At 42.7% G+C, this 23,883-nt stretch overlaps 1 protein-coding gene across 1 annotated transcript in view; it reads left to right on the forward strand.

The window, feature by feature from the left end:
• Positions 1–13,648: 13,648 nt before the first annotated feature.
• The window catches only part of IL18RAP (interleukin 18 receptor accessory protein), a 31,005-nt gene continuing 20,770 nt past the window's right edge, over positions 13,649–23,883 (forward strand). The window contains exons 1-4 of the mRNA XM_072135882.1: positions 13,649–13,843; positions 16,108–16,354; positions 19,117–19,288; positions 19,817–19,994. Coding sequence (XP_071991983.1) covers positions 13,768–13,843; positions 16,108–16,354; positions 19,117–19,288; positions 19,817–19,994 — 673 coding nt within the window. The 5' untranslated portion in view covers positions 13,649–13,767. The remainder of the gene's footprint in view (positions 13,844–16,107; positions 16,355–19,116; positions 19,289–19,816; positions 19,995–23,883) is intronic.

A 23,883-nucleotide genomic window follows, 5' to 3' on the forward strand; every position in this document is an offset into this window, starting at 1 on the left:
TGCCGAGACTGGGGACAGGTGACAGTGTCTTGCTGGGGTGACATAAAGCTGGCAAAAGCCTTGTAAAGCGTACCCTTGCCAGTGCTGGACAAGCTGCCTGCTCGCCTACTCTCCCTCGCTACTTGTCCCGCAGAACTACGCACTCTGCCGCTAGCGCTGTCAGAAGGGAAATACTGTTTCAGCTTGTGCACCAGGGCCTGCTGGTATTCATGCATTCTCACACTCCTTTCCTCTCCAGGGATGAGAGTGGGAAGATTTTGCTTGTACCGTGGGTCCAGGAGAGTGAACACCCAGTAATCGGTGCTGGAATAAATTCTTTGAACGCGAGGGTCACGGGATAGGCAGCCTAGCATGAAATCTGACATATGCGCCAGAGTACCAACGCGTAAGAATTCACTCCCCTCACTGGCCTGACTGTCCATTTCCTCCTCCTCCAACTCCTCCAACTCCTCTTCTTCTGCCCATACACGCTGAACAGTGAAGGACTCAACAATGGTCCCCTCTTGTGTCTCGCCAACATTCTCCTCCTCTTCCTCCTCATCCTCCTCCACCTCCACCTCCTCCGATATGCGCTGAGAAACAGACCTCAGGGTGCTTTGGCTATCAACAAGGGAATATTCTTCCCCCGTCTCTTGTGACGAGCGCAAAGCTTCCGACTTCATGCTGACCAGAGAGTTTTTCAACAGGCCAAGCAGCGGGATGGTGAGGCTGATGATGGCGGCATCGCCACTGACCATCTGTGTTGACTCCTCAAAGTTACTCAGCACCTGACAGATATCAGACATCCACGTCCACTCCTCATTGTAGACTTGAGGAAGCTGACTGACCTGACTACCAGTTCTGGTGGAAGTTGACATCTGGCAGTCTACAATCGCTCTGCGCTGCTGGTAAACTCTGGATAACATGGTCAGTGTTGAATTCCACCTCGTGGGCACGTCGCACAACAGTCGGTGAGCGGGCAGTTGGAGGCGGCGCTGCGCTGCCCTGAGAGTGGCAGCATCTGGGCTGGACTTCCTGAAATGCGCACAGATGCGGCGCACCTTCGTGAGCAAATCAGACAGATTGGGGTATGTCTTGAGGAAACGCTGCACTATCAGATTTAACACATGGGCCAGGCATGGCACATGTGTCAGTCTGCCGAGTTGCAGAGCCGCCACCAGGTTACGGCCGTTGTCACACACAACCATTCCCGGCTTGAGGTTCAGCGGTGCCAGCCACAGATCAGTCTGCGCCGTGATGCCCTGTAATAGCTCTTGGGCGGTGTGCCTTTTGTCGCCTAGGCTCAGCAGTTTGAGCACCGCCTGCTGTCGCTTAGCGACGGCACTGCTGCTGTGCCTAGAGCTACCGACTGATGGCGCCGTGCCCACGGATGGTAGTTCGGAGGAGGAGGTGGAGGAGGGGTGGGAGGAGGAGGAGGCATAGTAGGCCTGAAACACCTGGACCGAGGTAGGCCCCGCAATCCTCGGCGTCGGCAGTATATGAGCAGCCCCAGGGTCAGACTCGGTCCCAGCCTCCACCAAGTTAACCCAATGTGCCGTCAGCGATATATAGTGGCCCTGCCCGGCAGCACTCGTCCACGTGTCCGTGGTCAGGTGGACCTTGTCAGAAACGGCGTTGGTCAGGGCACGGATGATGTTGTCTGACACGTGCTGGTGCAGGGCTGGGACGGCACATCGGGAAAAGTAGTGGCGGCTGGGGACCGAATACCGAGGGGCGGCCGCCGCCATGAGGTTGCGAAAGGCCTCGGTCTCTACTAGCCTATAGGGCAGCATCTCCAGGCTAAGCAATCTGGAGATGTGCACATTAAGGGCTTGGGCGTGCGGGTGGGTTGCACTATATTTGCGTTTCCGCTCCAGCGTCTGGGGTATGGAGAGCTGAACGCTGGTGGATGCTGTGGAGGATCGTGGAGGCGACGATGGGGTTTTTGTGCCAGGGTCCTGGGCAGGGGGCTGACTAGCAGCTGACACAGGGGAAGGAGCAGTGGTGTGCACGGCCGGAGGTGAACGGGCTTGTTGCCACTGAGTGGGGTGCTTAGCATTCATATGCCTGCGCATACTGGTGGTAGTTAAGCTAGTAGTGGTGGAACCCCTGCTGAGCCTGGTTTGGCAAATGTTGCACACCACAGTCCGTCGGTCATCCGGTGTTTCCTTAAAGAACCTCCACACTTCTGAAGATCTAGCCCTCGCCGCAAGAGCCCTCACCACGGGAGCTTCACTAGTTGACAGTGGCGCTGATGCACCAGCTCTGGCCCTGCCTCTCCGTCTGGCCCCACCACTGCCTCTTCCAACCTGTTCAGGTCGAGGACTCTCCTCCGTCTCAGAAGCACTGTGTTCACCCGGCCTCTCAACCCAGCTTGGGTCTGTCACCTCATCATCCTCCGATCCCTCAGTCTGCTCCCCCCTCGGACTTCCTGCCCTGACAACAACTTCCCCACTGTCTGACAACCGTGTCTCCTCATCGTCGGACACCTCTTTACACACTTCCACTACGTCAAGAAGGTCATCATCACCCACAGACTGTGACTGGTGGAAAACCTGGGCATCGGAAAATTGCTCAGCAGCAACCGGACAAGTGGTTTGTGACTGTGGGAAGGGTCCAGAAAACAGTTCCTCAGAGTATGCCGGTTCAAATGCCAAATTTTCCTGGGAGGGGGCAGACTGGGGGGGAGGAGGCTGAGGTGCAGGAGCTGGAGGAGTGGCGATTTCGGTGACATGGGTGGACTGCGTGGAAGACTGACTGGTGGTGGACAAATTGCTCGAAGCATTGTCAGCAATCCACGACATCACCTGTTCGCACTGTTCTGGCCTCAACAGTGCTCTACCACGAGTCCCAGTAACTTCAGACATGAACCTAGGGAGTGTAGCTCTGCGGCGTTCCCCTGCTCCCTCATCAGCAGGTGGTGTCTCACCCCGCCCAGGACCACGGCCTCTGACCCCTGCAGTAGTTGGACGCCCACGTCCCCGCCCTCGTCCTCTACCCCTAGCCCTCGGGTTAAACATTTTTAAAATGAGAGTTATAACTTTATTTTTTTTTTTTTTACTTTTTTTTGTTTTTTTTTGTGTTTTTTTTTTTTTTTTGTGTTTTTTGTTTTTTTTTGAGTTTTTAAAACCAAACAATGCTATCCTATTGCTATGGCTATTTTCTAGCCAAGTATCAAAGCACACTACTATGCCAGATGAGATGACACTGAGTTATTGGCTAATAGAAATCCAACCCCTACTGAATTTTGCCACTTCGGCCTTTGCTATGGATATGTGCGCCACTAAGCGCAGAACACAGCGGTCGCAAGTCTCACTACAAATTGCTCAGAATTGGCAAGTACATGCACTGCAGAAACTACAGCCACCAGCAGATCAACCAGAAATCAAATATATAGAACGCTACTGTAGGCTTCAAGAAGCTGTTTGTATTCTCCTATGGCTATTTTCTAGCCAAGTATCAAAGGAAGCACAGTACTATGCCAGATGAGATGACACTGAGTTATTGCCTAATAGAAATCCAACCCCTACTGAATTTTGCCACTTTGGCCTTTGCTATGGATATGTGCGCCACTAAGCGCAGAACACAGCGGTCGCAAGTCTCACTACAAATTGCTCAGAATTGGCAAGTACATGCACTGCAGAAACTACAGCCACCAGCAGATCAACCAGAAATCAAATATATAGAACGCTACTGTAGGCTTCAAGAAGCTGTTTGTATTCTCCTATGGCTATTTTCTAGCCAAGTATCAAAGGAAGCACAGTACTATGCCAGATGAGATGACACTGAGTTATTGCCTAATAGAAATCCAACCCCTACTGAATTTTGCCACTTCGGCCTTTGCTATGGATATGTGCGCCACTAAGCGCAGAACACAGCGGTCGCAAGTCTCACTACAAATTGCTCAGAATTGGCAAGTACATGCACTGCAGAAACTACAGCCACCAGCAGATCAACCAGAAATCAAATATATAGAACGCTACTGTAGGCTTCAAGAAGCTGTTTGTATTCTCCTATGGCTATTTTCTAGCCAAGTATCAAAGGAAGCACAGTACTATGCCAGATGAGATGACACTGAGTTATTGCCTAATAGAAATCCAACCCCTACTGAATTTTGCCACTTCGGCCTTTGCTATGGATATGTGCGCCACTAAGCGCAGAACACAGCGGTCGCAAGTCTCACTACAAATTGCTCAGAATTGGCAAGTACATGCACTGCAGAAACTACAGCCACCAGCAGATCAACCAGAAATCAAATATATAGAACGCTACTGTAGGCTTCAAGAAGCTGTTTGTATTCTCCTATGGCTATTTTCTAGCCAAGTATCAAAGGAAGCACAGTACTATGCCAGATGAGATGACACTGAGTTATTGCCTAATAGAAATCCAACCCCTACTGAATTTTGCCACTTTGGCCTTTGCTATGGATATGTGCGCCACTAAGCGCAGAACACAGCGGTCGCAAGTCTCACTACAAATTGCTCAGAATTGGCAAGTACATGCACTGCAGAAACTACAGCCACCAGCAGATCAACCAGAAATCAAATATATAGAACGCTACTGTAGGCTTCAAGAAGCTGTTTGTATTCTCCTATGGCTATTTTCTAGCCAAGTATCAAAGGAAGCACAGTACTATGCCAGATGAGATGACACTGAGTTATTGCCTAATAGAAATCCAACCCCTACTGAATTTTGCCACTTCGGCCTTTGCTATGGATATGTGCGCCACTAAGCGCAGAACACAGCGGTCGCAAGTCTCACTACAAATTGCTCAGAATTGGCAAGTACATGCACTGCAGAAACTACAGCCACCAGCAGATCAACCAGAAATCAAATATATAGAACGCTACTGTAGGCTTCAAGAAGCTGTTTGTATTCTCCTATGGCTATTTTCTAGCCAAGTATCAAAGGAAGCACAGGTCTATGCCAGATGAGATGACACTGAGTTATTGCCTAATAGAAATCCAACCCCTACTGAATTTTGCCACTTCGGCCTTTGCTATGGATATGTGCGCCACTAAGCGCAGAACACAGCGGTCGCAAGTCTCACTACAAATTGCTCAGAATTGGCAAGTACATGCACTGCAGAAACTACAGCCACCAGCAGATCAACCAGAAATCAAATATATAGAACGCTACTGTAGGCTTCAAGAAGCTGTTTGTATTCTCCTATGGCTATTTTCTAGCCAAGTATCAAAGGAAGCACAGTACTATGCCAGATGAGATGACACTGAGTTATTGGCTAATAGAAATCCAACCCCTACTGAATTTTGCCACTTCGGCCTTTGCTATGGATATGTGCGCCACTAAGCGCAGAACACAGCGGTCGCAAGTCTCACTACAAATTGCTCAGAATTGGCAAGTACATGCACTGCAGAAACTACAGCCACCAGCAGATCAACCAGAAATCAAATATATAGAACGCTACTGTAGGCTTCAAGAAGCTGTTTGTATTCTCCTATGGCTATTTTCTAGCCAAGTATCAAAGGAAGCACAGTACTATGCCAGATGAGATGACACTGAGTTATTGCCTAATAGAAATCCAACCCCTACTGAATTTTGCCACTTCGGCCTTTGCTATGGATATGTGCGCCACTAAGCGCAGAACACAGCGGTCGCAAGTCTCACTACAAATTGCTCAGAATTGGCAAGTACATGCACTGCAGAAACTACAGCCACCAGCAGATCAACCAGAAATCAAATATATAGAACGCTACTGTAGGCTTCAAGAAGCTGTTTGTATTCTCCTATGGCTATTTTCTAGCCAAGTATCAAAGGAAGCACAGTACTATGCCAGATGAGATGACACTGAGTTATTGCCTAATAGAAATCCAACCCCTACTGAATTTTGCCACTTCGGCCTTTGCTATGGATATGTGCGCCACTAAGCGCAGAACACAGCGGTCGCAAGTCTCACTACAAATTGCTCAGAATTGGCAAGTACATGCACTGCAGAAACTACAGCCACCAGCAGATCAACCAGAAATCAAATATATAGAACGCTACTGTAGGCTTCAAGAAGCTGTTTGTATTCTCCTATGGCTATTTTCTAGCCAAGTATCAAAGGAAGCACACTACTATGCCAGATGAGATGACACTGAGTTATTGCCTAATAGAAATCCAACCCCTACTGAATTTTCCCACTTCGGTCTTTGCTATGGATATGTGTGCCACTAAGAGCTAAACACAACGGTAGCAAGTCCCCCTGCTAATTCCTCACAAAATGGTAAAAGATGCAAATTAAAATAAAAAAAGTAGAACGTTATTGTAGCCCTAAGAAGGGCTGTTGGGTTCTTTGAGAATCACTCCTGCCTAACAGTAAGCTAATAGAACACCCTAACGCTTTCCCTGACCAGCAGCAGCTCTCTCCCTAGCGGCATCCAGAGACAGAATGATCCGAGCAGCGCGGCCAGCGGCTAGTCTATCCCAGGGTCACCTGATCTGGCCAGCCAACCACTGCTATCGACGTGTAAGGGTCATGCTGGGTGGAGTGCAGAGTCTCCTGGCTTGTGATTGGCTCTGTTTCTGGCCGCCAAAAAGCAAAACGGCGGGAGCTGCCATTTTCTCGAGCGGGCGAAGTATTCGTCCGAGTAACGAGCAGTTTCGAGTACCCTAATGCTCGACCGAGCATCAAGCTCGGACGAGCATGTTCGCTCATCTCTAATAAAGACTTAATAAATTGCTTTTTTAGTTTACTGTTTCTGTGGATGAATAGAATTTGCTTTGCTATTATTGTTATGGTGTTCACTGTATAACTCACTGTACTGTAAGGTGACCTGTTATTTACATGTTAAGGCATGTTATGGACTTGTCAGTACCTAACATGCACATTTCATAATGTTTTCTTCCAAATTTACAATATACTAATTTTTATAAAAAAATTGTTTTATTTTGTAAATTATCAATTGGAATAGTCAGAGCAACCCACATCTCCCATTCTCATGACTGGTACAGTCCCAGTAGTCTGTCTCCCTGATATTATACATTTATCACCTATCCTTTTCATGGGGCCAATTGATGTTAAAGAGGACCTGTCACCTCTAAAAATGTCACAAGGTGCTACTTTTTAAAGTACTAAAGTACTCTTTAATGTTAGTCAATACTACAGCAGTAGCAGCTATAAATATATGCATGACATTGTACTCATCACATGACATTATATACATCACATGACATTGCACACATCACATGACATTATATACATCACATGACATTGCACACATCACATGACATTATACACATCACATATGATTCTATAACATCACATCCAGAGCCTGTAAAGTACTAAATCTGAGTTCTGGATTCTTAGAGATTGAAGAGGACAAGTCCAGGAAACTACAAACAAGGCCTTGTGTCATATACCATCAGTTTGATGTGCAACATCCCCCACTGGGGCCTAGCCTTCTCTTGGGACCTGGAGGCAGCTGGCGGTTGTGGCCTAGGCACGCTAGTGTCACGGTGCTTGGTATGGGGACCGGAGGGCTTAGCGGTTAGTTATAAGTAGATTTTTTTTGTACCTAAGAGTTGTTAACTGTTACACTGTGATAGACTTAATGCACTGGTATATAGAGAGGGATCTTCTCAGAGATTATTATTGTAATTTTTGAGACAATTATTATCATTTTATTATTATGGAGACGATCATTATTATTATTAATAATAATAATCATCTCCATAGTAATAATAATAATTGTCTCAATATTTACAATAATAATCTCTGAGAAGATCCCTCTCTATATACCAGTGCATTAAGTCTGTGTCACAGTGTAACAATAATAGTTAACAGCTCTCAGTTACAAAAAATCCACTTATGGATAACCATTAAGCCCGTTGCCTAGTGGATAGAGACTCTAGAGGTGATTTATCATAGGCCTCTTAGAGCAGAAGTGTTCTAGTTTCCCATGGCAACCAATCACAGCACAGTTTTCATTTTCCCACAGCTGAACTGTTTGGGAAACTAGAACAGTTTTACCTCAGAAACCTGATGATAAATCTCCCTCTCTGTGTCTCTTTATTATTATTATTATTATTATTAATATTGAGACGATTATTATTATGATATTATGGTAAAAATTTGGGGTGTGGCCAAGGCATGATTGGATTGTGGCTTAGGGGGATCACCACTACGTGTGCCGCCATTTTTGTCCCTCTTCCAAAAATGTTGAGAGGTGTGCCTAATGTGTTTATAGAGCCCCTCAGTCTCATTTACATGATTTGTAAAGCCTTTTTTTCTTAAAAACAAGGGCATAGGAAACTTAAAAAAGAGCAGATCCTGTCAGAGGGGGACACATCAGTATGTCAGTGTGCTTGGTTTACAATCCTTGCTTCTGGTGTTAGATGTCATTTACTAACTTGTGACATATTGGGGCTCATTTACGAAGGGTCTGAACGCCGCACTTTTGCAAATATTTCCGATTTGCGCTGATTTGCCCCGGAATTTTGGTGCACGCGATCAGATTGTGTCACATCGAAGTTTGAGTTTAAGTACCCAAAGGGTCTAAAAAAAATAGCAAAACTTTTTTTGAAAAAAGTTCAAATCACCAGGTACTGTTTCATACTTACTAAAGCCTTCCCTGAAATTCAAGAATTTCAGAGCCCCATTCTTTTGTGCAGACTCCATCCCAAGAATTTAAGAGATAGATTAATTATGGAAGACATTTTCATTTCCAAGACATCTGGACAACAGTTCCTCAATACACCAGGTAAAGGGACGTTCCTCTGCCTTCACTGTACACAGTGCTCTAAGGTCCAGAGCGGACCTCTTTCACCATCCACATACAGGAAGATCATTCTCAATAAAAGATTTCCATACCTGTGACACCACTTTTGTTGTATAACTCATTAAATGCTTCTGTGGCCTGGTATACTTACAACACAGGAGATTAAAGATGTCATAAGTCAACATAAGTCCTCTATCAGGACCAAAAACTTCCACTACCGGCCCATTTTCATAAAATGCGTCACAACTTAGGTATCAGGTGACTGACCACTTCCTCCAACCTAGAGGAGGAGGAAAGAGAACCAAACTGCTAAAGAAACGTTAGGTCTTTTGGACCTTGTAGGGGCGGGCCTTTTCTTTTATTATCCCTACCCACATGTAACACTCTACTGCTATACGCCAGTACAGCAGCACCATTCCCAGTGTCTTTCTCTTAACCTGATACATTTTGTGGTGAGTTTGCTAATGGCTATAATTTTCTTTTCTGCTTGATATTCTTAGCCTATATCCTCTGGGGTGTATCACAGATACTTACCAAAGTGGCTACTATCGACTTGATAATATACAAGTTACCTATGGTGGTATCTTTTTGGTTGTACTTGCAGTTCCATCCAATCTATGTTCATACACTGCAGATACCTAGACATCTGATGTTATGAATATATTGTAATATACATGTTTCCTATGAGTTTTGAAATTGTCCTTTTGTATCCTTTATTTAGTGTTTTTGCAAAGCCCTGTATGGCCAAAACATCACTTTTTGCACTTTGAAATAAATAAATACTTTTGTATCACTGAAGACAAGACACCGGGCAAGACACCGGGTTCTGTTTACCGACTTACATAGAAGTGCAAATGTAATTGTGTTGAGTTAAGCAATGGTGGTCGGCCTCAAGCCAAACTCATTTGCGTTTGCAGTGAAATATATGTGTTCGGTAAGCAATCACATGGTTTTCACTGGAAACACTAATGAGATGTGACCGAGGCAGTGCTAGTGGTACATGTGACCATACCCTAAGGGAGTTTAGGTTGCGTTTATATTGCATTTTGAAACGCATTAAAACAGCTGAGGAGAGGTGATTTGCCTAATTACATTACTGTTAACATTTGCCAAATGCAAATGTTAACAGTAACTTAATTAGGCTAATCCTCTCTCCTCAGCTGTTGTAATGCATTAAGAAACAATGCAAATGCAACCAAAACGCAACATGTGAACGCAACCTCAAGGTGAGTTCAGAAGAGGCGTTAACGCATCCGTTTTGAAACATCACATTTGCCTGATTACATTACTGTCAACGTTGTGTTTACAATACACATGCGTTATCTTATGACCGCCCTATCGGGATTCTACGGCGGTCATTAAGGGTACTTCTTCTGACGTGACGCCTTTCTACGGTGCGCGTCAGAAGAAGATTTTGGGACATCGGGTTAGATTGGTGCCAGTGTCGGGCTATGATATCACAGCCCAGACCCGGCACTAACACCCGGGATTGGAAAAACTCTGATCCCGGGTGTTTAACCCCTTGCACGCCGCGGTCAAGCATGACCGCGCTGTGTAAGCGTGTCCCACATGGATCGGACCCCCCTGGTGTGCTTACCAGGGGATCTGATCCCTCCTGCTGCAGCCCCGGGTTCCGGCGAGTGACCCGAGGCTGCCTGTTCCTCTCTGTGCTGGGTTCCGCCTTCTGGCAGGACCAGGCTATATGTAACTAAGCATGCTCAGCATCCTCAGTTACTTACACTGTACACTGCAGTGTATTGCAGTGTAAAATCTTGAACAAGCGATCGGATGAACGCTTGTTCAAGCAAAAAGGTGGAAAAGTTTTAAAAAAAATAGATTAAATCATTTTATAATTAAATAAATAATTGAAATAAAAGTCCCATAATCTCCCCAGTTACACATAAAATGCAAATAAAGTATATAAAACACAAAAATACAAAAAAACTTACATATTTGGTATCACCGCGTCTGTATCAATCTGTACAATAAATCTAAATCATTATTGAACCCACTCGGTGAATGACGTAAAAAAAAACACGAAAAACCTCCCGTAATATACAATTTTTCATCAAACACCATCACAAAAAATGTTCTAAAAAGTGATCAAAAAAAGTTAAGTTCCCTAATATGATACAACTGAAAAGAACAACTCTTTATGCAAAAAATAAGTAATGTTACGGTAAGCAGAGAAAAAAAAAAGTGCTAAAAATCCAAAATAAAAATTAATGATTTTGTTTGTGTCCCCCTTGAAATAGTTAATAAAATCTCACAAATAAGCTTAAGACCCCCCAAAATAATTATCTATACATTGTATCTCATCCCGCAAATAATAAGCCCTCTTATGTTCACATTAACAAAAAAAAAAAATGTTATAGCTTGTACAATGTGACAATACAAATCTGCTGTGAATGGCCCTGCTTCCATCCTATGCCCGGCCGTGTGCCCATATATTAGTTTTCCACCACATATGGGCAGGGCCGGTTCTAGACAAAGTGGGGCCCTGGGCAAAACTAAAAGTGGGGCCCCAAAATAAAACTATTTTATGACCAGTCACAGTCAGCAAGAGGCTCCCTTTAGTATGGTAAAACAAACTGTAATTTTGGAGAATTTAATAGGAGATAGCTGATAGGGAAATTGATGGGCAGCACGGTGGCTCAGTGGTTAGCACTACAGCCTTGCAGCGCTGGTCAACATCTGCAAAGAGTTTGTATGTTCTCTCTGTGTCTGCGTGGGTTTCCTCCGAGTCCTCCGGTTTCCTCCCACACTCCAACAAATTACTGGTAGGCTGATTAGACTTGTGAGGCCCATTGGGAATAGGGACCGATATTTTCTGAAAGCAGACACTTGCCCCATTTTCAAAATAGCATCAAAGAGTTTATAGACATAGGCGCCTTCATGCAACTTTGATTCGAAATGAAACATTTTACAAAAAAATACTTAAAATTTGACTTTGATGGCAAAAAATGTTCTCCAAACAGAAACTATTTACCTTCACATCTCCTAAATGTAATAGATGGACATGTGTAGAGTTCACAAATGTCCCATATTGATCTGTTCACATAAATAAATCCACATAATGTCACTAAAACTGTAATAACTAGATATCTTCTTTTCAGCTAGAAAATTCACACAAATCTATCATTGTATGTTCCTTACACAATGGTCACCCAAATAAATAACTATATATCCATAAACCAAGCTAATGAGATAATAACAGTCACTTTTAGATGTGCACCATTGTATTAGCTGCACAATAACAGAACCCTCCAAGCTTCGTAAGAACGAGAGTGGAAACATCATAACATAGGTGTAAATAATGGAGGATGGTGGGATTAAAAACTTTATTCCAGAACATGTGTGTGCTTTTGGTGGTACATATAACTTTATGGACATGTTCTGGGTTTGAATGTTCATTGTATCAGTTAATTTTCCCAACAACAAAAAACTATCACAAAATAAAAGGCAATAAGAGAGAAAGTGTGTTCTTAGATAGTTCTGCATAGAGAAGGGTTAAAAACATGAATATTAGTTGATATTATCCCTTCTCAAAATGTAGTAACATATAAAGTGAATATTTCCATTCTCTGTGAGGTGCAGCAGCTCCTGTGTGCACCAAATGTTCCCTGCAGCCTGATGGCTAAGAATCTGGATTGGGGGGGGGGGGGTTAATTTCAGAGGGCTGTATCTCTGGCTCTGTAACACATAGACCCTCACTTCTTTTTTCCTATGAAAGAAGAGAGTCTCCTCTTTTATATGAATCTAAATTTGTGTTTCTAAGTTTTAGGAAAATGGAGATAATAACTGTTGAACTGCCGTTGGGAGTGATTTTTATATATAAAAATGGCACCTGATATTCTCACTTTAAACCTGAATATCTCTGGATCCATAGCACCTAGAAACAAAATTCAAGATTCATTTGAAAGAAGAGATTCTCCCCTTTCAGGGGGCCCTGGGCAATTGCCACCTTTGCCTACCCATAGCGCCGGCCCTGCATATGGGGTATCAGTACACTCAGGAGAAATTGGGCATCAAACATTGCAGAGCGTTTCATCATTTAATTTATTATGAAACCATCAGTTTTGGTGTAAATGAATTTATTTTCCAAAAAAATTCTAAAGTTTCTAAATCGCAGGTGTGTAATGTTTTAACCCATGTGAAACACTAAAAGGGTTAATAGGCTTAATAAAAGTTGTTTTACATACGTTGAGGAGTGAAGTTTCTATAGTGGGGTAATTTATGGGGTTTTACTATTATTTAGGCCTCTCAAAGTCACCTGAAAGCTGAGTTGTCCCTCAAAATGTGAGTTTTGGGGATTTTCATGAAAATGAGAAAAATGGCACCTAAAGTTCTGCACCTCATGACATCCTAGAAAAATGAGAGGACGCATAAAATATCATCCCAACATAAAGCAGACATTCCGTAAATGTTAATTATCAAGCTTTTTGGGTACTTTTACTTCCTGTTTGGAAAGCAGAACATTTCAAACTTGGAAAATGAAGAATTTTTAAACTTTTGCCAAATTTTCACTTTTTTTCAGACCGAAAGGCAAAACTTATCACTTAAATTTTACAATTAACATCAAGTACAATGCGTCACGAGAAAACATGCTCAAAATCACATGGATATGTTAAAGTGTTCCAAAGTTATAACCAATTATCGTGACACAGGACAGATTTGAAAAATCGAGTCTGGTCATTGAGCTGAAAACTAGTGTCGGTGATAAGGGGTTATTGTATGCTTTCATATATGTGTTTGTTAACTCAATGTTGACATATTTGTCAACATTGTTAACATCTATGCTGGTATTGCACTTTAGCATTTTATTGTTCTACTGTTGCATAATATGTCTTCTGTATTGTGACAACAGAAAGTGCCGTACCCTTTCTAGGAAGACAGAGAGATAAATCATCATGTGTCAAACACGGAAAGGAAGAGAGATTTCATTTCCTTTGTAGTAACCTACATTGTGAGCGTCTGTTGTAAGGAGAAGGAAATGTTTTTTAATGTTTCTCTCTCATGTACCAGCTTTGATATACTTTATGCTATAGAGAAACGTTGTGGGTAAAACATGATTGGGATGTTCTGGCTGTACCTGACCTTTCTCTTGGGCAGTGTAAAACTCTCAGAGGCGGCTGCTGTATCAGGTAAGGACATCTTTACACTGTACATAGCAGCAGAGGTTCACAAAGACGTTACATTTTGTTACATTGAGGTGGTGTTTTGTGTTTTATTATGTGATAAGTTTTTGGGATTGGGGGGACTTCTGTGATCACACATTCGGTACCTTCTGTAATTATGCCTTTCTTAACAATGTCTACTATGTTTCAAACTCTAACTAATCATTTGATAAGATTGTGTAGAATATGGTTATGCTTACTAAACAGTATTTTTAAAGGCTGTAGAGGCTGGTAAAAAAAAAATAGTAATGGGGACTGATATTGGTCTCCATTGACGCCCATGGCTTCTGGTCACAGAGCACATGTTGTCTCAAGGCACCACCGCACAGCGAAATATAAAAAAAGAATCTAAATTTTGCTGTGTTACGGCACTGGCCGCTCGCTTCTCTATGGGAGGGGTGGGGTAAGCAGTCACTCAATATTGTACTAAAGACATTTTGGAAATAACTGTATTTTTCAGCATATAAGATGACCTTTTAACCTCGAAAATCTTTTCAGAAGCCGGGGTCATTCTATATGCCGGCTTAGTGGGTACAGGTACCCCCTGCAGAAAATACCCACACGTACCACCTGTGATCAGTGCTAGCCACGATCGCAGCTGTTAACTCTTTAGTAGACATCTCACCTTTTCCCACTCCCCCGACGTTGTGGATTTCATCTTCATTACTGCTGTGAACGACATCTGTAAAGGCTGGCTATGAAGCCTGCAGATATCACGTCTGTCGGCTTCAGAGTCGGTGCGCACAGCCTTCGCTCACAGCTGTAAAGAAGATTACGGCCGCTGCTTCGGGGGAGCAGGGAAAGGTGAGTAAAGTTTTTTATTTTCATCATGCCACTGTGACTACTATAAGGGGGGGGGGCACTATGGCTGCACTGGGGGACACTGTGACTACTATTGGGGCACGTTAATGTTTTTATTTTTACCATATGTTTGTAGAAAGAGGGGTAGTCTTTTATGGCAAATTTATCCCAAACTCTAGATTTTAACTAGAAAAGTAGGGGGTCATCTTATACTCCGGAAAATATGGTAATGTCACTTATTTAATAAATGTCATACTGCTGCTCAAACTATTGGTCACTCAATATTGTGTTAAAGAAATTTTGAAAATCAATGTCAAGAGTTTCTGGCTACAGGCTAGAGATCGCCTGCAGGTCGCTGATACCTTGTTTCTGTGATTTCCTGCTGTGAGGTGTTGGACAGTTGTGGTTGGATGCTGAATGAATCATAAGAACAAGGTAGTCATTGCATCAACTTCTCATAAGCAAGAGCTGCAAGAGAGAAATGGAAAGTATTTTTGGAATCAGCAGTTCAAAATACCCAGAATAAGGTGAAAAACTCCAAGCACCACAAACATTTTTTTTTCTACCCAGGAAGACAGAGCAGAATGGTGCTATAGCGATAAGCACTCCGTACACCTAAAAGGTGGCCTATAAGAAGTGTAGTTTCCTCCCTGACCCACATTGATGGCTTCTCACTTGGCCAAAACAATTCCCTTCACTGTTATGATAAAATGCAATACATATGAAGAAAGCTACGGCACTTTACAGGTTCTGGTTCAAATAATGTTATTTATTTTCAATCTCCTGAGTAATTTTTCAGCATAAAAATGTATCATTGTATCATATTAGTTTTCTTAAAGCACTCTCTCCTCACAACACCTTTGTTTGCAGCTCTGGATGGCTTTTTCTATTGTCATCGGTGCACAAGTGGACCTCCTACACTGATGAAAGACGGCCCACAGTAAAGAGAACAAGTCTCTGTTGTTTGAGGCCTGTCTACAAGAAGCCTAAAATGTAGATAAATAAGTAGAGCAGTAGAAGTGGCATTATTGATTATTAAAAGATATCTTTTAGGGTTTGTGAGCAAATCACTCTTAAATGTTTTCCGTATAGGGTTATGTTTTCAGTTATCACTTAATCTTTTGAGGCAGAAGATTGAGATACATTGCGACATTTTAAAAAAAAAATACGGCGGTTTCTCCGAATCCGACGGCCACGCCCCTGTTGCGTGCATTCCGTTGCGTGCATGCCAGTGCCGATGCACCACAATCCGATCGCGTGCGCCAAAATCCCGAGGCAATTCAGGGAAAATCAGCGCAAAACGGTAAAATTCGGGTAACCCGACGTAAAAACGCGATTCGGGCCCTTTGTAAATGACCCCCAGTATCTGTCCTTGTATCTGTCCTATTTGTTGTGATAAGATTTTCCAAGGATTTCTCTTCATTTTTCAGATTGCTCAGAGGAAGAACCACATTATCGATATCTAGTTTATCCTGGAGACATTGTATATTTCCAGTGCAATTTACCATCCAATGAACTGGCAAGCACTGGAAAAAACGCAATTCACTGGTTCAAACAAAAACCAAATGGAAGCTTCAAAGAAGTGGAATTTGGAAAAGACTTGAGTGTTGGTAGGAATGGAAGTGCCCTTCATATAGTCCAACCAAAACAAAAACACTCCGGAACATATATATGCAGGTAAACGAAAGTATATCAGCATTGTGATGCAATTGTGGATCACTTGTTGTTAAAGGACGTCTGGGTAATCTGATGGTAGATGACTGTTATGTACCTCCCTGTCCCTGTATGTTGCAAGCTTATATCTTTGCATGGTCGCATTTCTGTAAAAAAAATAAGTTTCTAAGAAATGCAAATTAGCCTGTGGTGCTCTGCAAAGTGTTTACCACAGGTCTTATCTGGAATTTTCATATTATCCAAGACAGACGCATAGTTGAGATCAAGACTGTGCGGAGGCCATATGATCACTTCCAGCACTCTAATCGACATCTGATTTAAGGGTTGTTAATTTGTTAATTTGTTAAAGTGTTAATTTGGCTTACATATTATCCCAGACAAACTTGTTGCAGAGATCAAGACTGTGTGGGGGCCAGATTCATGACTCTTATTGACATCTAATTTTAAGGGCAGTAAGCCTTATGTGTCTTCAATTTGCTGTACTAGGCCTTCTTGGCTGACCAGTGTATCCATGGTCTTCAAGGATGCCCAATTCTTTCTCAGAATCTCCAGTCTTCTTTGGGAGGGACCTTGTTGATGCACTCGCATGTTGTTTTGCTGTGCTTAGTTTTGTAAGGTGAAGTTAGATTTTTCTTTTGTTAATTCATATTTCTTTTGTTAAAAATAAGTTGGTGACACCTCTTGTTAAAAGCATTCTCAAACTACAAAACTTTTTTCTCACCTGCTTAAACATCTTAATCAGACCAGCCATATACTATGTACATCTAGGTGTTTTGTACATGGGGGACCAGGGAGCATCTCCTGGAATCCACACAGCTTCTGCATACTAGATTTGGTTGACACATTCTCAATGATGCAGCATTCTGACTACAGCATTTAAAGACTAACACAAGGGGTGCAAATCATGTACAAAAGTTATATACAGCGACTTGCACAAGAACTTTAGTGTGTTTTAAATAGAAATTCTACTCCCACACAGGGGTGAACCAAGCCTGTCTGTTGCCCAAGACGAGCCATAGAAATACGCTACCCCCATACATGTAATATATCAGGGAGTGTCAGGACCAGATCCATCATATTGGTTAGGTGTAAAAGTAAAGCAATGCAAAATGCATAAAGCGCGCTTCCCTGTAATACAAAATAGATACAGCGTACTACTATGTAGTACAAAATACATAGTGTGCCGCAATGTAGTATAAAATGCATAAAGCTTGCCACCATATAGTATAAAATGCATACAGTGTGCCGCCATGTAGTATAAAATGAATACAGCGTGCCACCATGTAGTATAAAATGCATACATCGTTCTGCCAAGTAGTATAAAATGAACACAGAGTACCACCATGCAGTATAAAATATAAGCCCTGATAGATATCACAAATACTGCATAAACATACAGCATATATACACATATACAAACAGTACATACAGCATATACACACACTGCACATACAGACAGCAAATACACACGCACACACACACATATATATATATATTTTTTTCTTTTATGGTCCTGGAAGGTTTGGCCTTGTCCTCCTCAGGCGGTGGGTTTTCCGGGGAGGAAAGGCTGGGAGCAGAGGGGGGTGGGCCGGTAGCGGAGGGGAGCCGGAGCCTGGAGCGGAGGCAGGGGGAGCCAGGAGCGGAAAGGCGGGTGGAGCCGGAAGTGGAGGGGGAGAGCTGAGGGGGTGGAGAGACCTGGGAGCGGAGGGGTGGGGAGAGCCGGGAACGGAGAGGCGGAGGGGGGGGAGCGGAGAAGCGGAGAGGAGGGGGGTGGAATGGAGGGGGGGAGCCGGGAGCGAAGGAGAGTTTGTGGCCTCCGGGACTGAGGGCGGGATATCGATGCCTGCTGGCAGGAGTTTGATGTTGGTCGGCCAGAGGCAGTAGAGCGATGTCCCCCAGCAGGGGCAGGAGCTTGAGGCCGGCCGGCGGGAGGTTGATGCCAGAGACGGAGGCAGTGGTATGCTTGGGGCAGGCTCTGAGCCGGCAAGAGGGCAGGCAGGAGTTGGATGCCGTCTGGCCTCCTGGCGGGAGATCGGTTCGGCCAGAGGGGGCGGGAGCTTGATGCTGGCCGGAGGGCGGAGATCGTGGCAGGGGCTTGATGCTGGCTGGCGGGGGGCAGGAGCTTGATGCCGACCAGAGTGCGGAGATCAGTAGCGGGGGCGGGAGCACAGTGCTGGCGGGAGGCAGCAGGAGGCATGCCACCTGAGGCGAGTTTCTCAACTTGCCTCATGGCAGGTGCGCCCCTGCTACAACATCTCTTCTTTAGAAAAATAATTAACATCTGTAAAGATTATGAATGTCCTCCAAAAACCCTTAACAAAAAGAAAAAGCGACAAGATGACATTAGAAACACATGGGGATGGTTAACCTTGGTGGTTGTGGGTGCGTTCACACATTGCAGTTAAAACTGCATCGCAATTAGTTTTGGGTTGGTTTTAGGTGGTATTACTTATTTCAGCAAGTGAAAGACATCAAATCAACAGGTGAATGACATTTGTGGAACAGCTTTCTCCTTCAAAATCAAATTCACCCATTCAGTTCATGTCTTTAAGCTGTGAAATTGACAAAACTGCACCTAAAACCACCTCAAAACTAATTGCGATGCAGTTTTAACTGCAACGTGTGAACGCACCCTGTGGCTTTGAAGATATTGAATGCAATTATGTTCCAGGAAATTTTGCTTGTGAAGCAACATTTAATTTCTTTCTAATTGTTTGTCTTATAATTTGTAAGTCTGTTATAACTTTATTGCTTTATTAATACAGGAGTAAACATCTTTGCAGAAAAATTATAGTACAAGTAAAAGAAATGGAAAACTGTTTTAAACATGCTCCCAAAAGTCTACTTTTTAGAACTACTGATAAGGGGTCTACCATGTCATGTCCTTCGCTAAGTTGTCACCAAGAAAAGAACATAACAAATGTCATGTGGCTCAAGGTAAATTGCAATATTTTTTTTCCTTGTATTGCACAAATATGGCCATATGTGGATGGTTACAGTTTTTTAAATAACGAAAGGGGTGATGTAGAAATTGATGTTTAATCTAAGGGAAGACTTCAAGATAAACCAAGTCTACAGTAATAATACATTTCCCCTTTATGTATTTTGCTTAGTTGTCTGGTGAAAATACATTGAGCAATGATACCATATGGAGCATCATATTTGAAAAGACTTTTTTCAAATACTTTCTGTAATGTAATGATGTGCTCATTTTCTCTGATATCTGTGTACAACTCTGGTTGTTAAGAACTTTAGAAATAAAACTGTATAACAGACAAGTTATACCTGTGGTTTGAGTATTTTATATTCAGAATATCTGGTGAAGACATTACACATTTCTAGAATGGATATTCCCAAATTTACTTCCATATAAATGTTATATATGAAACTAAGAAATGACTACTTGATCCTGTAGCTTTGCCTATTTATACATTGGACTGACCTTTGGCTCCTCAAATTTTTCAGACTGAGAACCTTGAACCTGTGATATCCCCATTACGTCCAAGTATAAATTTAAATAAAAATGATATCCAGTTTTCTAATATTTTTGTACCACATTCTGGAATATACACTTGTGATCATGTTCTATATATGAATGGAAATAGATGGATAATAAGAGCAACTATAAAGCTTTCAGTGGATGGTAAGTTTTTTTCACCACGTTATATCATTTTTATAGCTGTTGAAATAAGTATCAACCATTTTAACAATTTTCTAAGTAAATATATGCTAAACTAAAGTATTTTCTAAGTAAATACCATATAAGTAAATAAGGTGCTATTTACATTATCTATTGACCAATCATCCAAAATGCACTAGAAAAGAAATCAAGTCATAGATGTCCATCTATTATGTGTAGTGTGGAGAAATGACAAAGAGGTTTTCATTGCTGGAGGCAGAGTTCAGCCACTGCCTCAGCATTCTTAATGGGTTTACCCGAGGACCCAACAAAGTCCCTACTCCGCCATATTGGGCCAAAATCGTGCGCAATGCCGAAACAATAACAAGAGTCGGTATATATGTTGACAGTTTTTCCCTCAGCCATTATACATGTCTCAGTGAGTGCCTTCAACTCTGCCTTCTGGGCTTAACCCCGGGAGGGAGTGAACATTTCTTTACCACTTCTTCCAAGGTTGTCACGGCATATCCAGTGTATGGTCTCCCATCAAGATACTACCTGGAACCATCAACAAAAAATTCAGTTTTCATTAACTCAAAACAATCATGATCTTTTTCAAAGTTAGGTTGTTCTTCCACTTCTAACTCAGCTAGCAAATTGGCTGGGTTAAGGATGGTGCATCTTTTAATGGTGTTAGGTGGGGTCAGGGATGTCACTTCATATTTTGTTAGTCTTGCCATTGACAGATGTCTTATTCTGGCTTGTGATAACAATTCTTGCACTGCATGTGGTACATAAATAGTTAGGGCATGGTCTAAAACTATATCAGCAACTTTGTCTGTTAGTAATGCACATTCTGCTACAGCTCAAATTCAAGTGGGGGCACCCCTTATTACTGTATCTAGCTGCACTGAATAGTATCCAAGAGGGCAATGTTTGCCTCCATGCATTTGAGTCAACACTCCCTTTGAATGCCCTTTGGCTTCATGGCAAAACACTGCGAAATTTAAGTCATAGTTAGGGATTCCCAAAGCAGGAGCTGATGTTATTGCTAACTTCAGGCTGTTGAACCCCTCTTTGGCCTCCAGGGGAAGTGCAAACTGTTGACCTTTGTTACAAGATGCCAAAACATCAAATAGTGGCTGCACCAGGGAAGAGGCGGATGGAATCTATTCCCTGCAGTAGCTAACTAGACTCAAGAATGTCCTCAATTCTCGGACTGTCCTGGGTTCAGTAAGCCGGGCAACTGCACTTTTGCAATCTGGTTTAATGTGTTTTTTCTGCGGGGATATGTAATGTTCCAGAAACACCACCTTGAGTCTGGCAACCTGTAACATGTCTTTGGAAACTCTGCATCCCTCCAGCTGTAAGAACAAAAGGAGTGACAAGGGTTCCTTGCTTCTTGTACAAAGGAGGAAATCATCCACATACTGAAGTAAACAAGTGCTCTCATCCTCTGGATGCCAAGAGAGGAGCGAGGGAGATGTAGCCCCTCCTTGGGGCAGCCTAGTCTAGCAGAGCTGCCTGGCATAGAAAGTAAAGGACAGATACAATTGACTTTCCTCATCTACTGGGACTGAAAAAAAAGCATTTGCCAAATCAATTACAGTAAAATATACAGCCCCTGGAGGAGATGGTTCAACAAGGTGTGGGGGTTTGGCACTATAGGAGTGTCTATGATCAAGAGTTTGTTTATTTCTCTAAGATCATGTACCATTCTATATGCCTGGGGCTGTCCTGGCTCTGACTTCTTCCTTACCGGAAAAAGTGGTGTATTATAAGGGGAACAGCACTCTCTTATGACCCCAATCTTAAGGTCTTCAATTTGTACTGCTATTGCATCTGTCTGTTCCTTGCTCAGGGGGTATTGCTTCATTTTTACAGGTACTGATCCTGGTTTCAATTTAATTTTTACTAGGGTAACCTTAAGCAGTCCTACATCCATTTTACTTTTTACCCATGATTCAGGAGGAACTTGTGCAAGCATATCTGTCACTTCCACATCCTGCTCAACTCCCTCCCAAAGTTGCTCCTGTAATGGGTCAAACATAGCAGTTAGTACCACAAGAATAGGCTCAGTAAGAGGCCCTGTTACCGATATCACTTTCTTACCGAATCTGATGACCGCATTAATTGCATTTAAAACATTGCACCAAGTAGGTTAACAGGGCAATCCTTAGACACCAGGAGCTGCATGCAAAGGTCAGTTGTATGACAATCTTAGTTTTAAAGGCTTTGTTTCACATAGCATACAAGGTTTGCCCCCTAACCCCATACCTACAACTTGTGTAGTCCCCAGATACACACGTGGAATGTCACGAGAAGTGAGAATTGTGCGGCTCACCCCAGTGTCCACCATACAGTTGACATTGTGGCCTTCAGGTAGTGTCAATTTTACTGATGCATTAGGACCCGGTTGGAGTGGCACAATCACTACCGAGGACTCCACTATTTGGGGGCTGCCTATTTCCTAATCCCTTAGAGGACGGTTTCCAAAATTCTGCCACTGGGGGCCATCAGGGCGACTGCCTTGACTACCTCTTTTTCATGAGGGGCCGTCCTTCTTCAAATGTCCTCTTCCTCCACACTCAAAACACAATCCCTTTTTCCTATACCTGTCCATTCTTTCACTGTTCCAACTCCTCCCTTCACCTTGCTGATTTTCCCTTCTTGCTGATTTTCCCTTCAATATCAACCAGGCAGAGAGTAATTAATTAAATAATAAATTGGCCAAAAATAACGTAGACACAAACAAGTATAGATGTATCCATGAAGATCTGATGAGACCTTTGTGTATCTTTATTTTATACCCTTCTTAAGGTAGGAGAGTTTATCAATTTACGTAAGTAACTCAAGACAGCATAATGGATGATATAAAAAAATGTGCAAAATTGTAAAAAATAGAACATGGACATGTGTGTCCCATTAAGATTAAGACCCATTATGTCATAATTTTGTTTATTGGATCTCGGATTATACTCCTCTGCATCCTTCCAAATCCAAGCCAAAGGCCAACTATTGTCCAAGAACCACAAACCACATTCCTGTATCTTATTCTGTTAGTGTGTACAAAGTTCATTGAGGCATATAGTGAAGAAGCTGATACGTTAATTATTGCTTTAACTATTTCTTTAGCAAAACTTAGTAAATTAAACTACTTTAACCAGCACAAATGGAAAGTTCAGCAAATATTAAGTTGTTTGGGTTACAAATTATTAATATTGCTGATAAAAAAGTTAAATGACGAAAAATATTTATGTAATGTGGAGATTTCACTCTAATTAATCAGTAATCAGTATATTTAACCACTGTGGAGATTTAAAGACTGGATAGAGTTGTGGTGGATAATGTACTGCATTATATAGTCTCATCCATTTCCTTCCAGGTCCTCCTAGTTTGGAAGTATGATGTGGTCTAGGTTGTGGGTGTTGTTGTCGCTTCCTGCCAGTATCTTTTTTTTGTCCTGTTTATTTTTGGTCTAAGTGCTTGTGACAGTAGAATCAGGTGATCACATTAGTTCACCAATGGCTGACTCAAAACCCCTCACTGTTCCTACTGTCCTTATGACAGACTGTACCGCTAGGATTTTTCCCAGTTGAGCCGATGGCCAATCTGGCCTTGGCCAATCAGAACAGAAAACTACAAACTGCACTTAAAATGCCAGCTTTACCTTAAATGGAACCTGTCACCAGGGACCTCATTTTTCACTAAACACAGATTCTAAAAGCCCATGACACCTGCAGTGCAAACATGCCTCTCTGCCTTTTCCAAGCATTTGTATTACAATATAATTGTGTGTTATAACTTACTCTTGCATCCTGACAAAATCCTGGGGTAGTCACAGGGGCTGGACTTTGGTTTGGATGCATTTCAAAAAACAACATGTTTGTGCTCCTGTACAGCATGTCCCTCC

This window comes from Engystomops pustulosus, chromosome 2 (assembly GCF_040894005.1).
Source record: "Engystomops pustulosus chromosome 2, aEngPut4.maternal, whole genome shotgun sequence".
Lineage (NCBI taxonomy): Eukaryota > Metazoa > Chordata > Amphibia > Anura > Leptodactylidae > Engystomops > Engystomops pustulosus.